Genomic DNA, 17,655 nt, shown 5'->3' with positions numbered 1-17,655 from the left:
TAAACATGACTTGACATGGCATGGATGGATGACTGGATGGATGTATAGATGGATAAATGGATGTATAGATGTATAGATAAACATGACTTGACATGTCAAGGAGGGATGCATGGATGGATGACAAACGGATGGCTTGTGTGATTGTTTTATTTCTTTGATTAATTGATTGACTGGTTAATTATAGTTAGTGAGCAATTAAAAGAAGCCCCCCCCCCCCTGATGAGGGTTCTCCTCCACCCCCCAAGCGGTTCCTCCTCCTCCTTGTTGGATGGTCGCATCTCCCTCCTCGGAGCGGAGGCACATCCGAAGAAGAAGGAGGAGGCGAAGAGGAAGGGAAGCCGAAGCAGAGCTCCGGGACACCCCGCACCTGCGACGCCATCCCTCCGTTCGCCCGCGCTGGATTGCGGCTTTTGAGCGTTCACGCGGCCGCATGACGACGTCACCCAGGCGGCCAACGAGCACCGAGGAGGAGCCCACACGGTCAGTTCTCAATGGGAGAGAATGTTTGTGAAGGCCGGGGGTAAAGGGTCCTCCTCAGAATGATGATGGTGATGTTTTGCTATTGTCGCCGGGGGCACGTGCACCCTTTGTCCGGGTAGAAAGAGGCAGCGTGTCCCCTTACTCGCCTTTATTGTTCGCCTCGGTTGACATTCTCGCGTGACGTCACGTTCGGGTAAAGACAAGGGTCTACGTGAAGGGGGAAGACGGCCTTTCCTTGTCATTTCTTTCATTCATTGACTGGGAGAGGAAGCAAAGATGGAGGAAAATGCGTGGCGGGAATGTCAAGTCACAACACAACACTTCGCACAACGCGACGTGACGGTAGCTAATTGAAACAGTTTGTGTCTTTGCCTCCTGTTTGTGTCTCCATTACTTGTGTTCAGTGTCTTTTTCGTGTGTTCGTCCGATGGCGTCATGTTGTGTGTGTGTTTGTTTTTCCAGAGTTCTGCTTTTGTCATTTTTTTTAAAATCAGAAGTGACTGTCCAAGGAACGTTTTTTCACCTTGACGATACAGACACCGCCCTACTTACAAACGGTTCGGGACGGTGGTTCGTAAGTTGAATTTGTTCGTCAGTTGCTTCGGTGCTATATTTTGTATGTTTAAGGTTTATATAAGTATGGTTAAGGCTTGTAGAAGTAACCTGTATTGTTTTGTATTTAAAAATAATATACATTTCATAAAATAATATGCTCTATAAAGATACATTAAGTTGAGTTTAACTTACTTTTGGAAGATGAGCTCCAACCATTTTCTCAACCGTATTAAGCTTCCATATTCCACTTTCATTTCAAAAGCAACAGCTCGCCTCTTCTTTACACTTTACACCAACCATATGTAACCGCGGTGTACCTGTCCCACCAAAGATCCGCATTCACGCTGGACTGGATGATGAGGTTTTTATTGCAGTTGCTGCAAATGAATGAGTCACAACACGTGCTTAGCCTTCTCTGCCGGCTTTGATCTCTTTGATCGTTGACAGCTTGTTGTAGACTGCCAAAAACATATCAAAGAGCTTTCTTTTCAGTTTACATAAAATACATTTTAGAATATCAACCATCACAATACATTTTTACATCCATTTTAACAAGATACTTTTAACAAGAGATCGTATAGTGGCTTTTTAACGTTTACAATGAATTCAACATATTTTTCTTTAGTCTGAATTTTAACCAACATCATCCTTTTTATATATATGAGAAAATAGAAATAATAACAATAATGAGTATAAAAACGGGTACAATTTACCTGCAAATGAATGAGTCACAAAACGTTGTAAGCTTCTCTGCTGGCGTTTCATCTCTTTGATCTCTATAAGGAGAATTAGCATTTTAGCACAACATACAACGTCCGGCAAAACTAACATAAAAGGCGACAGAAACAAAACGAAAATAAATCCAAACAGCTTGACAACATCAATCACATTACTGTGCATGTTGAGAGATTTGTCAGCTGTGGTTTTAATGTTTAAAATTAACTTTTTGCGGAACACCAAAAGATCATGTCTTACCGTTCACAGCTCGTTGTAGACTGCCAAAAACCCCGCCTTCCGGTCACATGTCAAAAGCCAAACCAAACCCTACCCCATACCAGCAGGTGGCACTGTTGGACTCATCATTGCAGGACACTTACACAAAAACTATACAACACATTTCAGCAGGAATTTCAATAAAACAAAAGTTATTATTAATAATAATAATAATTAATAATTTCCTTTGTATTGTCATTCTTTGTCAGAACGAAATGTCGATACACCTGACCCGTTGTAGCGAGCCGATGCAGCCGCAGCCAACAGAGGGCGCCGCCATTTACACCCGTTACACATATTAAACGGATGCACGAGATATTAAACAATTCAAATGTCAAAGTTCTTAGTGCCATACCTGTCAACCTGTATGTTTTTGCCGTACAAATTACGTTTAGTATGCATTTTAAGACGTGTACGACGTACAAGAAAATGTGTACGGAAAAACGCAAACTTGTCAATTATGGGTACATACCGACTATCACGAAACGGCAAATCAATCAAGTGAAAAGAGTTCGCCGCGGTAGCCTCTATCTCGGTATCATGTTTTTCGTTGCAAATGCGTCTGCCGCTGTAGTGCCTAATTTTGACTCCCCTGAAACAATCCTCCTCCCTCGCGTGAATGCGCATTCTGCTTCGCTTCCGACAATAGCGATCGTATTCTATATAATAAGCTTATTAAAACAATAAAGCTATTGTTTTGTTATTGGTATTTGAAATTTAAAATACAAGCATCAATGGTTGATATTGTGGTTTGGTTTACAAAATAGAAATGCAAATTTTTTCCTCCAAAAATATCTTTATTTACAAATTTCAATTTAAAGTCTTATTGATGGATATTTTAGTTACGCTGATAACAATTGTTCCTGATTTTTTAAAATTGTATTTTATTATTAAGAATATGTACAGAATGTTATAAGGAAACACATGTACAATATATCATGTTAAACTACATAAATAAACATGTGTAAGGTTATTTTGTATTTTTTAAGACAAAATACAACTGTAAGGGCATGGAGCCGTGGAGGTTGACAGGTATGTTAGTGCGCTGGAGATACAGTATAGAATGTTTACACACGAACGAGGAAGAGGAAGCGGATTTCTTCTTCGGCGTGGATGCTGGGTGAGCTCTCACAGCACCACACGCCGTTAGTAGCGGAAATAAGCACGTCAGTAATGTCCTGTACTCGGATAAAGGTGCACACAATACTAAATCTAACTTACAGCAATGTCCGGATATTTTTCGACATCCCGGGAAAAATGTTCGTATCTACTGTTTTACGTAAGTCGAATGGTCGTAAGTAGGGGAGCGTCTGTATCTATGTATTATTTGTTATTGCAAAATCAATTCCAGCCTGGAAGGGCAAAACCTCATGTGCGGTCCCTTCTCAAGGTTATTTTCCTCATGTTGAGGTTTTTGAGTTTTTCCTTGCCTTCATGTAGGTTTTAGATCAGGGGATGGTGTCATAATAGTCTGTAGTTTGTACACGACTTTGAGACTCCTGGTGATAAAGGGCTTTACAGATAAACATGACTTGACTTGACTAAAAGCTGTGCCTGGTAAATGTGTACATGAATGAGTGGAGAGGTGTTGTAAAAGGATAGTGGGATGTTTGGAAGTGTTCTAAGGGATGTGCAGGGCACCTGTATGATGCGGCAGGGGTAAACCAGTGAAAGCTGTCGGGCCCTGCTGTTGAACAGAAGAGCGTGTTGTGTCACCCTGACCCGAGTGACATGGCAGCTTTCTTGTGTCCCGTTTCATCTGGAGGGACGAAAGCATGACCGACTTGGGTGCCAAGGTGCTTAACTCGTTTGGGTGTTTGGGCAATTGGGTTGGCCATGGTCCAAAGATTTTTGTGTTTTTTTTCTTTTTACCCCTTTTTATTTTCTTTGTTTTTGTATGCGTTTGTCTTGCTGTCGGTCATCCCTCTTGAGGGAAATGACCAGGGTAGATAGATAAATTTAACTTGCCTTAAGCTAATAGAAACCCTGACTTAAATGTAACCCTGTTGTGCTGCATCGGCTGCTTGCACACTTGCAAAGTCTGCATTGTTTTTTGAGATGTTTACCTTAAATTCCTTAACAAACCAAAAGAAACACTCTTTGCATTTCTTTTTACAAATAATGGCCTAAAAACACAAAAGTACAGCCTTAGGTTCACAACAAGCTAATAAAATAATTTGTCTACGTTTAGAACCTTAACTTACTGCACAAAACTTTTGAATATGGCTTAATAGTACTAAATTTATAACATAATTCCAATACATGGCATGTAATAAAGATATTCTACATAGATAACAAATGAAAACTGCACCTTTTCAACCAAAAGAAATACTGACATGAAAATGGCGCCACGGGCAGACAAAGACTCAATAAGGGGTATCCACATGAACAAAAAACTAAAGAAAGAACTTTAAAACAATAGACTATAGCCTATGAATGACCTTTAATTCATGTTGTTTGTGTATTGTTTGTTGATGCCCTGCAGCACGGTGGAGCAGTGGTTAGCGCGTGTGCGGCACAGTTCTTAGGTCATGAGATCGAACCTTCCTGTGTGAAATTTGCATGATCTCCCCGTGCTTGCGTGGGTTTCCTCCGGGCACTCCGGTTTCCTCCCACATTCCCAAAAAACATGCATGTCAGATTTATTGGCTGGTCCAAATTGTCCCTAGGATTGAATGTGTGAGTGAGTTGTCTGTTTCTGTGTGCGCTGTGACTGGCTGGCACCCATTTCAGAGTGTCCCCTTCCCCCTGCCCGAAGATAGCTGAGATGGGCTCCAGCACCCCCGCGACCTTACTGAGGATAAGCGGTGCAGATAATGGATGGATGGATGTTGCTGCCCTTGCAACATCCATTACAGCCTGGTCATCCTGGTATCATCGGCGTTCCCATCTCAAGGTTTCTTATTTTCCTCATGATGAATTAGGACCCACTCGCGTAACCTTTACTACAAGTTTTATTGAAGGAACGAGCTGTGCGCCCACGATCCAGTGTTCGCTCTCGTTCTCTGCTTGTGATCCGAACACGGAAGTGGATCTTCCGTAGCGAGCGATGGCGGTGTCAGGGGCGGAAAACTGGTCGGTAGCCGGGACTGGGAGAGCAAGACGTGGTCAGGGTTGAAAACGAGTCGTAAGCCGGGACGGGAGAGCAGACGTGGTGGAGATCAAAACAGGTCGTAGCGGGAGACAAACAGGAGCAAAAAAAATGGGACAGGCTTGAGTCAGGGTCGAAAAAAGGCTTGCTGTGTAAAAACAGTGATTCGCAGACGGACTGACAAAGGTGGACAGTTAGGAGTGGGTTTAAATTGGGACGGAGCCAATCAGAGTCCGAGGCAGTCAGCGCCAAAGGAGCGGGCGCAGGAGATTCACATCGGTAATCATGACAGATGGGGTTTTGAGTTTTTCCTTGCCCTCATGTAGGTTTTAGATCAGGACACAGTGTAATAATAGTCTGTAGTCTTTACAGTTCTTGGAGATTTCTTGTTATTAAGGGCTATACAAACAAACATGACTTTAAAAGCGCACCCTCTAATGGCGCTTCTTACTAACTTCCCTCCATAAACACTGCTATATTGGCCAGGTTTGATGTTTTTCCACGTCTACACTTATGTTGTTGGATGTTCAAATGAAAGAGGGATATGTAAAACGTTGTTTTTTTTGTGACTTTACCTTTATTGTTAAGTACTGTTATCTAATGAGTGGAGGCCAAAGCGAGAACGTCACTTGAAATGTGTCCTTCGGAAATAGTAGACCCTTGGTAACGTTTTCGCAGTTTCCAAACATAAATGATCTCCAAAGGAAGCCCCAAGTGTCCCTAAAAGCCCGATGTTCTGCCAAACTGTCCGACTCTCCAGTGACCTCCTTCCATGGGCTGACCTGACAGCAGCGATTTTGTTTTCTTTATAATCAAGTAAAACCAGGAACATTGACACTTAAAATTGTTGCAAAGAGAACTTTTACTGATGATATAAATCGAGTGTTGAAATGCATACATACACTCCGTGGTTACTGAGTCAATCAACACCTTGATAGAAAGCTACCTCAGAAAAACACACCAGACTTAAAAGCTATGTCAGAAAATGGTATTTTGAACCGGTGAAAGAGTCAAATAAGACTAAATGAAAACGAAAATTGTAAGTACTCACCGTTTTCAAAGGCACTAACCGCTATTCGTGTTGTGGGTGTGCATGACAAGGACGTTTTATGGGTAGGAAGGAATTTCAGAACAGCAGCCGAAAAGAGTGCACCCTTATATGCTGAGAGGAAGACAGATATGCTCAAATTTAAGGCAATGTAATCCCTGGGGATGGCCCGGGCTCACTAAAACACCAGGTCGCCGAATTTTAGACCCGTCAAAGCGATACGCAGCCTTAAAATTTTCCCATAGACTCTTAAAGAAATCTGTCAATGACAAGAAATTGTTTTCATCATTTGTTGATAAATACTAATAAGTCACGGTTGCCCATAGCCCTCATTTGGGCCCGCCCGTTTGGCGCTAGCTGCAGCCCGTTGCCTGAATGGCTTCCCTGCTATTTGAACTCAGTGCTCTCATTCTCTCCTTGTCAGTCTGTCAACGAACCTCCGCGCTTGCAAGATTTGTATTTTGACTCTGTCCGGTATCCTGCTCGTGTATCCAGTATCCCGTATCGATGCTGTCTGTCTCGTCCTGTCCTGTATCTTGCTCCAGTCTCCAGTATCCAGTATTGATCCCACCTGTCTCGTCCTGTCCGGTATCTTGCTCCAGTCACCAGTATCCAGTATCGAACCAGTCTGTCTCGTCCTGTCTGGTATCTTGATCCTGTGTACAGTATCCGGAATCGATCACGCCTGTCTTGTCCTGTCCAGTATCTTGCTGCAGTCTCCAGTATCCCGGATCGATCCCGCCTGTCTCGTCCTGTCCGGTATCTTTCTCCAGTCTCCAGTATCGAACCAGTCTGTCTCGTCCTGTCCGGTATCTTGCTCCAGTCTCCAGTATCTGGTATCAATCCCGTCTGTCTCGTCCTGTCCGGTATCTTGCTCCAGTCTCCAGTATCCGGTATCGATCTAGCCTGTCTCCTCCTGTCCGGTATCCTGCTCCAGTCTCCGGTATCCGGCATCGATCACGCCTGTCTCGTCCTGTCCGGTATCTTGCTCCACTATCCGGTATCGATCCCGTCTTTCCCGTCCTGTCCGGTATCTTGCTCCAGTATCCGGTATCAATTCGGTCTGTCCTGCCCTGTCCAGTATCTTGCCTGTGTATCCAGGATCCGGTATCGATCCCATCTCTCCTGTCCTGTCCGGTATCGTACTCGTGTATCCAGTATCGATCCCGTCTATCCCGCCCTGTCCGGTATCTGCTCGTGTATCCTGTATCTGGTATCGATCCCGTCTATATTGTCCCATTTCGACCTTTTCAGCCCCGCAATCGCCAAATCACTGGCGTTTGTGTTCCCGTGCATGACTGTTCCCGTTCCCGTAAAATAAAGCTTATGTGAAAAACGTTACACGTCTGGGTCCACCGTCTGTTCGGGTTCTGACACTAATATACTCGTTACAAGTGCCGATGTCTACAAATGTGGTCTGTTACTGGCCCGATACTGATTTCAGTATCGGTATTTGCTCATCCTTCTATATTAGCATGTTGGGGGTCATGCTGTGTTTTAATATTTAGCATATATCTTTATGACCGATTGTGTCTTACAATGATTGTGTTTAATTGGGTTATTTTTGTGTGTTTGTTGTTTTTAAGTAGCCGCAAAATGTGTGTTTTATTTATTTTGACTATATTTTGATTGTGTTTTTTCATAGCTTTGTTGTGTGTCTCTCATTCTATTGTGTTATGGTGGTCACATTGTGTTGCTTTCAGAAAATAGTTGTGGTGATTGTAAAAATATTCCATGAGCACATAATTACTTTTAAAATGCTTAGTTTATCTTCAATAGGTCTGTGCGTATGAGTGTGTTGCAAGGAGGATGAAGACGATGGCGTAACAAAGGGAACGTCAGGACACCACAAGAGGCAAAAGACGGGAAGGAGGAGGGAAGTAGAGGGGGGTGTTTCGAGTGAGTCCATGGGGAAGGAATAAAATGGATGCCAAAGAAGCCGGAAGGACGAACATTGACAGGGGAAAAATGATGATTGACAGGACGGAAAGATGATGAATACTAACTAGAAGTGGATGAGAAATCCATCAGTGAGCTCCTGTTGTGTTGCTATGGTTACCAAAGAAGTGGCCATTCTGATATGACACAATGACATCCCCGATCTTTGACGTTTGACATTTATTCGCAATTACAATATTTTAACCTTTCCGTGCAATCATACTGCCGTATTACAATTCTTGGATATCACGTTGCTTTGTTATCATGTAATTGCCTACCATAGCACCACTTTGATACTGCAATCCTTTGATATTTGGATTTTTTGTTGTCTTTGAGTCCAGTCCAGTTGCGATTGATTCCATGCCCAGGGAGAGAGAAATCATCTGATACACATGCAAGACAAGTCAAGTCATGGTTATTCGTGTAGCCTTTGATCACAGGAAGTCTCAAAGGGCAGCACAGACTATAGACTAGCATTACACCATCCCCTGATCTAAAACCTACATGCGGGCAGGGAAAAACTCAAAACCTTAGCATGAGGAAACTGAAGAAACCTTGAAAATGAGGTTATACTCCTTCCAGGATGACTAGGCTACTATGGATATTGCATTGCATCGTCAACATGAAACAAAGATCATTCATGTGCTTTAGAATATAAGTGTGTTTTAAGCCTAGATTTAAACAGTTGCACTGAGGTTTGCTTATAAATCTAAGAGGGCAGAGCATTCCACGGCACCGGGGCCCCAATGGAGAACACTCGTGAACCTGCGGATCTCTTCCCTGCTCTTGTGATCTTTAGCAGACCTCTGAGCAGGAACATAGGGGGAATTTAAATCTGAAAGATATGATTGGCAAGTCCATGCATAATTTTGTATAATACCAACAGAACCTTAAAATCACATCTTAAGCTAACAGGGAGCCAATGCAGGTTAGCTAAAATCGGGGTAACGTGATCAAACTTTCTTGTCTTAGTTAAAAGCCTCGCTGAAGCATTTCGTACCAGCTGAAGGCTCTTGATTTTGGACTTTGGGAGACGGAAAGTAGTGCATTACAGTAATCACGACGGGAGGTAACAAACGCATGAATTATAATCTCTGCATCCGACTGAGACCGCATAGGGCGAATTTTAGCAATGTTGCAAAGATGCAAGAACGCTGTTTTACTAATATTCTTAACACAAAACAAGGACAGATTAGGTTCCAATGTGACACCTAGATTTTTGACTGAGTCGCTCTTGGTGATATTCCATTTGTCTTTTTGTTCAGAGCAGTGTTTGAGAACAAGTCACGGCATTTAGATGGACCAATAATGTACATTACAGTCTTTTCGGGATTAAGGCGAAAAATGTTGACTAACATCCATCATTTTATGTCGGTGAGGCACGTCCACAAATTTCCACAATTTAGTGGGACAGATTCCTCCATCGCATGATACATTTGAGAGTCATCTGCGTTGCAACGGATACTTGCGAGTAAAATTACCTAACAGAAGCATAAAGGTGCTGAAAGGAAGGGGACCAAGTACTGAGCCCTGCGGAACTCCTCAGGTAACACTTAAGAGCTCAGAGGTCATTTCACAATATCTAACATAGTGTGTCCAATTAGAAGTAGGATTTGAACCATGAGAGGACAGTTCCTGAAAGACCAATCTATTATTATACCTACAAAATACAATACCATGACATTTTGATGTAATAATATTCAGCATAGAACTACAGGACTCCTTTTAAAAATATTGTTATATAATTTTCAGTCGCGTGACATTAGTTCGTCAATCTGGCTCTAAAACAGTAGTGCTCAAACTTTTTAATTTGGGAGCTCCATTGAAATTTCGATGCACTTTTTTCGAGTTAATTTAAGTCATGTGGGTTGTATTGACATTTTTGTTTATTGTGAAAAAAAAAACAGATACATATTTAATATTCTATGTACCTTTATACGAGTTGCTGCTTTTATTGCCTGCACTGTTAGTTTTTCGTCTAAGATTAGTCATGTAAGTTGTGTTGGAAGTTGTAATGTATTTACTATAAACAGTTTTAGAGAGCTATTCAAGTTTTATTTGAATGCATAACGAACATTTTTTTTTTATGCGTTGTTTAAAATTTCCTGCGCCATTTTTTAAATTTTTACACCAAATGAATATCTGCTCTAAATATCTGTTATCAGCCTCCTCTTAATACTAATAATCAGTATCCTGGGCCCTGAAAAACTGGGTTATTTTGGCTCAGATCCAGTCAAGCCTCTCCTGCCTTCTGTCTCCAGAGATAACATGTAATAAAAACTGGGCCGTCGTCACAGACAATTTTCCCTCTAATTTTCCACGGGTCTGAGCGTTCACACTGAGTCGGTGAGCAACGCTTGAAACAACAGTGAGCCACCATAATCCCAAGTGTGGCAAGATAATTTATTATCAAACATGTCCAAAACTTGACATCAAGTTACATTTTGCTGAGTTTCCGGCAATGCAAAATTATTATTCCCTTTTGAATGAATTGACTCATGTACTATTTAAAAGGTTGTACGGCCTACAAACGTTGTTTGTTTTTACAATTCTTTCACAAGATATCCAATTTTTTTTTTCCTGATATATTTTGTCGCATAATATTAACATTTCTGGGGGCTTATTGAGTCGGTTGTAAGATACAGAACTGTACTTAATCACATTTTTTAGTGGAAGTACAATGTTGGCAACAAGATTCACTTGATATAATTGGAATTTTTTTGAATGCAACACAAACTTCTTTTTTCCGTGTTTTTTTTCTACTTTTTTTTTAAATTCCTTTAAAAAAAATCTCATTGTGTTTATTTTTTCCGAGCTGTTACTTTTTTCTTTTTGTTCTCTATTTACTTTTTTCCTACATTTCTTTCTTTTCTTTTTTTTCTGGCTTTTTTCTAAATTCTTTTTTTCTCTTCCTTTTGTTTCTTTTTTTCTCAGCTTTTCAATTCTTTTTCATTTTGGTATTTTTTTCTTTTTTGTTCTATTCCCCCCTTCCTTTAAGTCAATTTGTGCATAATTTTACTTAATATTTGGTCATGTTGGGATTAAAGAAGCAAAAACAACCCGAAGAGCCGTTTAGGACCCGAAAGAGCCGGTTCATTTTTAGTGAGCCGAGCCGAAGAAGCCGGTTCTCGACATACTCTACTAACTTTACTCAACTTCGACTTGACTTCAAAATACCGCATTTACACACACACAACGTCAGGGGAACCCGTGTCTTTTTACCTTCATGCACTGTAACTTTGACTTAAGTCGCTTCTTAATTAATAATTTAGAGCACTCATTTTTGTGCGCCGGCTAGATTTTCTTGTGCGCTGAGAATGTACGAGCAGTGCACAATTGCGCACGCGCGCAACTTAGAGGGAACACTGGTCACAGACATCATCTGCAAAATAAAACCACAATAGAAAAAGAACATGCATTTCATCGTTGTCACAACCAACTATATCACGCTTCTATTTCTGTCTTTTCAGGTGGAGCCCATGTTTACTCCACCTGGCGGGGTCCCCGCTCCGGGGCAGGCAGGGGCCCCAGGAGCCTCGCTGCCTTCAACCGCCACCTCTTTTCCACCGGCGGTGGCCCCGCCCACTTGCAACGTAGTGAGAACGCGCTCGGTGGGCACCAACACGCAAGAAGTGGCCCTTCCGAACGGGCCCGACTCGGACGGCAACTTTTTGGGTCCTTGCCAGCCAGGCACCAGCGTCAACCTGGAGGGCATTGTGTGGCACGAGACCCAAGAAGGTGAGATTTTATGATGAACTGTGTGTAGTTTTCATATCGTATTTCATGGGTCTCCAACCAGCGGCCTCTGGGTCATTCGCAGCCCACAAGGCGATAGTTTGGGTTACCCGCCAGAATATGTAAGCTTAAAAAGTTAGTGGGATATAGATACTATTTCAGTGCTAATTAGTTAGCCTGGGCTCAAATTTGGAATAAAATCACCAGCAAATATTTGACACCAGTGTACATCTGCCCTGCGATATGATTGGTTAGCTATTTCCTAGTTTGCGCGCACAACACAGACTATGAGTTTCAACAATAAACTGATAAGATTTATCACTTATTGCAAATGCAGAACGAGGGGTTGTTTGGGGCAGGGATCGTCAAACATTGTTGAACTGAAGCTTAGAGCACAGTGAATGCACCTTGCGCATAACTTTAGGTGAGTTTCTCCCTTTAAATCAGTTTGTTGAACACTGTTAAAGGCTGTTCATACACACAATTAAATCGGAAATGGTATTTTTTACTCACATATATAGTTTATTGAATCTTTATTATTTGCTTTATTTTTATCATTTTCTTCATTTATTACATTATTTTTTAATTTAATGTTGAATTATAAAATTAAATGAATATAGAAAAAAATATATTTGATCATTGTGGAATGTTTGTATCTGAGCTTCTGCTGAAAAGAAGGGGACCAACTACTGAGCCCTGCGGAATGCCACAGGTAACGCTTATGGGCTTCTGAGAAGTATCCAGTATGGATGTGGCGCAACTGAGTAAATTAAGTTTGAGACCCCTGTAGTATTTTGTATCACGAGATTCAAATCAAATCACATTTCATTGTATAGCCCTTAATCAGAAAATGTCTCAAAGGATGATACCATCCCCTGATCTGAAACCGACATGCAGGCAAGGAAAACTCAAGCAATTGGGATTGTCTCACATTGATCCGCGCTCTTCAAATTTTGATTTCCCTATGCGATGTATGGAATCCAAAAGTTATTTTGTGGACACGTATGTGTTTGTTTGTCAGGCGTGTTGGTGGTCAACGTGACATGGAGGAAAAGGACGTACGTGGGAACACTGCTGGATTGCACCAAACTTGACTGGGCTCCTCCTAGGTGATGATGTCACATTTTTGCTTTCCCCTTGTTTTTTTTAAAGATCCTCACTACCAGTCTGCTTAAATAGAAAATGAAACAGTGCCTCACCTGTTTTAATTGAATTATAACATTAAAAATATATCAAATTGTTATATTTGTTCAGTGGTAACTTATTTCCCTCCACAAATTTGGGGATTTTCTCATTCAAAATTACTGATTTTTTACATTATGTATATTAATAATACAGTTAGTATATAACATATTACTGTGCTGAGCGTCTGCAATTGCAGAGTGAGGCACGCAATTCTCTTGCCTCATGGCAAAGGGCGATAGTGAGACAAAGGATTCTGAATTGGCGCTCACATGAGCCCCTAACAACAGAATTAGTCATGACCAGGGTTAGGTAGGGTTACTTTAACTTGATTACTTTCAATTACTTTTGGATTACTCCAATACCAAATATGCTAATAAAAGACAAAAGGAACTAAATATGAATAAAATGACTCAATTTTGTGCAGGCTTAGGGAGTAACGGAGCACATGGAACGGCAAAAATGATGTTGGCAAGCTGTTTGGATTTATTTTCATTTTGTTTCTGTCGCATTTTATGTTCGTTTTGCCGGAGATCAAAGAGATCAAAGCCAGGAGAGAAAACTTACCACGTGTTGTGAGGCATCATTTTATTCATATTTAGTTTCTTTTGTCTTTTATTAGTATATTTGGTATTTGGAGTAATCCAAAAGTAATTGAAAGTAATCAAGTTAAAGTAACCCTACCCAACCCTGGTCATGATATAAACAAGTTAACAGCAAGTCAACCCAATCAGTGATTTCTTTTCTCGTTGCATGGACTTTTTTTCATAACGGAGGATTACCTATCAATTTTATTCAAAAGGAGCAGCGCATAGACTTCATTTATAAGTTAAGGTAAGATAATAAAACGTTTTTTCCTATGGTACGGTTCATATATTGCTTTATTACTCTGCAAATCGAATGATGAATGAGATCAGTGTTCATTTTACCTGTGAAAAGTGATGGGTCCCAGGGATTCGCATGCTCAAAAATCTATGGGTCCCAACAGAGATCTATGGGTCCCCAAAATTTAGTGTTATCGAGGTTGAAATCGTAAATCGGCGACAAATATATAATATAAATCTATATATTCATTCAGTTTTAATCATCAAATTAATAATTCATTTCTGCATCAAATTATTGTTGGTAATATACCGATGAAAGGGATAACCACAAACCTGTCTTTTTTTATTTTCTCCTTTTATACTTCCTTTTTTTCTTAACTTCTTTATACAACATAATAATTTGTAATATAATGCATCAAAGCAAGTGAGCCGGCTCTTTTTAATGAGTTGAGCCAAAAAAGCCAGTTCTCTAAAAAAGGCGTACTTCCTTTCACTACACAACGAGATCTCTTTGGCCGAGATCGGCGTGCAGACGAAAACTCGAACCGCGAGACCAAAACGAAAATGCCTGAAGAAAAGTTTGGAGTGCAGTAAATCTTTGTTAAAAAAGAGTAATCGGGTAATAATGACAATTTTATGGCAAAAAGGGACGCACGTTGATTTGAGACTATGCGTCACCAGCAAAAATGATGCGTCTAGGACGCAAGGATGCAGGCAAACGAGAACACTGTGAGATGTAGGTCCATTTATTTGTAAATTTGACTGTTCTTCACAAGACACTAGCCTCACTGCATATTACTGAAAGGTTTCACGTCTAACACAGTCAGTGGCAGTAAAAACATTAAAAATTGTGTCCCATACATTACGATTTTTTCACTTAATTTTACCCACATACACCAAGGTGCAACATACTCTCATGTCCCAATACTTGTACCTAACCTAGTATCGTCGGAGTACTATTGGTAGTACCCCAGATTGATTTGGTGTCCCAATACTTGTCGAGAAACTCTACACTAATTGTGTATAATTGCTTGCCATTACCATTTACTGTGTGAAAGGTTAGTGTCTGATCTCAATTATCATAGGTTGGCCGTTGCTACCGCCGGTGGTGGTTGTTGCCATGGTGACGACGGATTCATCGGTGGTCTAAATTGCTTTCGCGGACGTACGAGACATAAATAGAAAGTTATACAACTCCGTTTTGGTGATTAGCGAACGATTTTTGAATCCAAACACAACGCTGATGAAAGCGAACATTGTGGAATAGTACTTGTGTGCATGGAATCAATCGCAACTGGACTGGACTCAAAGACAAGTCTTTTGGTAGGCGAGTTGGAAGGCTATCGGGTTGGTACGTGTTTTGTAAGGTAGGTAGGATGATACATGGGTTGGACGGATAGGAGTTGGTAGGAAGCTTTGTCAGGACCAGAAGGGAGACAAGACCCACTCGCGTAACGTTTCTGACAAGTTTTATTGGGAAGAAGGGAAAGGATTGCACACACGATCCGGTGGTCGCAGGAGCAGGTCGCTCGGAACGCAGAAGTGGGACTTCCGTGGCGAGCGATAGCGGTGTCGGGAACAGAAAAAAACGGGTCAGGAGCCGGATAGAAGAGCAAAAAAAAGTCGAAAGCCGGGAGAGGAGAGTAGATGTGGTCGAGATCAAAAACGGATCGTTATTCGGGACGGGAGAACAGACGTGATCGAGATCAAAACAGGTCGTAATTCGGGATGGGAGAGCCGACGTGGTCTAGATCAAAACAGATCATAGAGGGAGACAAACAGGAGCAAAGAACGGGACAGGCGAAAAAGGACTTGCCGTGTAAAACAGAGATTCGCAGACGGACCGACAAAAGGGAACTGACAGGACAGAGTTTAAATACTGACAGGGAGCCAATCTGTCAACAAGCTGCAGCTGGTGCCACACGGGCGGGCCAATTGGGCGCCATTGCAACCGTGACAAGCTTGGTTTAGAAGTACAACATAGTTGGATAGGTTGGAGTTGTTAGTTAGCTATGTAAACAGGTAGGTAGAAAGATAAATAGGTGAGCATTTTATGTACTTGGTTTGTAATTCAATGGTAGGTAGGAAGGTAAGAAATTTGTAGGTTGGGTTTGTTTGTTTCCCGGTTCCATTATCAAAATAAAGGCTGAAAATGCATAAGCAGTTATTTACAGAATATTCTGGTCATAAACGAGCTCCAGGCAATGGTTGAAGAAATTCACTAAGGCTTACCATCATTCCTATACAAAAAGGTCAGTCCATAAGCTGATTTTGAAACTATTACAAAGTTAAAAATCAAAGGAATCCCACAGTGAAATAGACCACTGGCATTCTGACAATAGCTTTGTCACCCCCAAGATGTGTTTAATCCGCTCAACCTTTTCCCAAGGAGATCAATTTAATCCTGTTAACAGGGATAGGAATAAGAATTTGCTTGATGTGATCTTCTATTCAAAGAACTAAGGTGAAGGCTACAAGACAGTGGCGCTGAAGGCCACTTCCGGCTACAAACTTATAAAACTCAAATGACGTGACATACTTACGATTAAATAAATTAAGACATTTTGAATGAAAAAGTATACAATCATGACGAGACATAGGCAGTGACATATTTCAATATTACAGTGGAACCTCGGTTTTCGAACGCCTCTCAGTTCGGACAAATCGGTTCTCGACCAAAAATTTCGAGAAATTCTTGCTTCGCTTTTCGTTAAAAAAATCGGAGTTCGAACGCCGGTACGCTAGGGGCGACGCTGAGCGGCGTACGAGTGTTGATTGCCCCCACCCCTCGTGAAGAACTGTTGTCACGGCAACGCGCACTCCTTTTCTGTTTTCGTTTTTCAAAAGCGGTGAAGGGAGTGTTTTAACCCCTAATTATGCCTCGGAAGAAGGTTGGTGCAAGCAGCAAAGTTGCTACAGGTGAAAAAAGAGGAGTAGTGCGTACAACTATTGCATTTAAGAAAGAAATAATAGCAAAATATGAAGAAGGTGTGCGAGTTTCCCTTCTTTCAGGAATACAGCATGGCTTCTGCCGACCGGTAAGAAATCCTATTCATAATTCTTTTCTTTATCCTTTAACTGCTCACCACTTGTTGTGGAGACCCGGGTGCTAAATGACGTGTAAACGACCTGATTTTTTTATTTTTACACGTTCATGTTAGCGTAATCTTTCGTACGGAAGATTACGCTAACGCAAACGTACGATTAGCCTGGGTTAGCTTTACGTTAAATATTCAAGATAAACATTCAGGGTGTTGGAACGGATTAAAACAATTTTACATTACTTTTAATGGGAAAAAAACGGCTTCGGTGATCGTACAAATCGGTTTTCGTACAAAGAAATAGAACGGATTATGGTCGAGAACCGAGGTTCCACTGTATAACAATTCTATAGGCAGTAGCTTTGTCCCAATTGAGTTAGTTTTTGGTGATTTCTGTCAGTCTTCATACAGTGATCTAGAGGTGTTAGGTGGGCACTGGGTTGTTAACTAGGTAGTTCGGTAGAAAGATAAATAGTCAAGTCAAGTCATTTTTATTTGTATAGCCCTTAATCACAAAGAGTCTCAAAGGGCTGCACAGGTTATTGCACAGACCATTATTTCAGATTATTATTACACCATCCCCTGATCTGGAAACAACATGAGGGCTAGGAAAAACTCAAAAACCTTAACATGAGTAAAATGAAGAAACCTTGAGAATGGGGTATCCCCCCTTTCAGGGTTACCAGGCAAAGGATGTTGCAATTACAAATAATACAGAGATATTGTCCACAAAAAGTATAGGTTATTCATATGATATAGAGTAGAAGT

General features: G+C 41.2%; 1 protein-coding gene across 5 annotated transcripts in view; it reads left to right on the top strand.

The window, feature by feature from the left end:
• Positions 1-261: 261 nt before the first annotated feature.
• Positions 262-17,655, top strand: part of znf608 (zinc finger protein 608) — a 38,191-nt gene continuing 20,797 nt past the window's right edge. For 3 of the 5 annotated variants that reach the window (XR_015850557.1, XM_088336670.1, XM_088336669.1), the window contains exons 1-3: positions 918-1,054; positions 11,576-11,843; positions 12,862-12,949. Coding sequence is in view for 4 of the 5 variants with exons in the window: in XM_088336670.1 (XP_088192796.1) it covers positions 11,585-11,843; positions 12,862-12,949 (347 nt within the window). In the remaining variant the exon portion in view is untranslated. Of the gene's footprint in view, positions 481-556; positions 823-917; positions 1,055-11,575; positions 11,844-12,861; positions 12,950-17,655 lie in introns of those variants that run through there. The other 2 variants (XM_088336672.1, XM_088336671.1) reach the window with 2 other exon arrangements.

The sequence above is a fragment of the Urocampus carinirostris genome, chromosome 5 (assembly GCF_059441175.1).
Source record: "Urocampus carinirostris isolate Australia breed hairy pipefish chromosome 5, RoL_Ucar_1.0, whole genome shotgun sequence".
In the NCBI taxonomy this organism is placed as follows: Eukaryota; Metazoa; Chordata; class Actinopteri; order Syngnathiformes; family Syngnathidae; genus Urocampus; species Urocampus carinirostris.
This window is presented reverse-complemented; position numbering and strand designations above follow the sequence as displayed.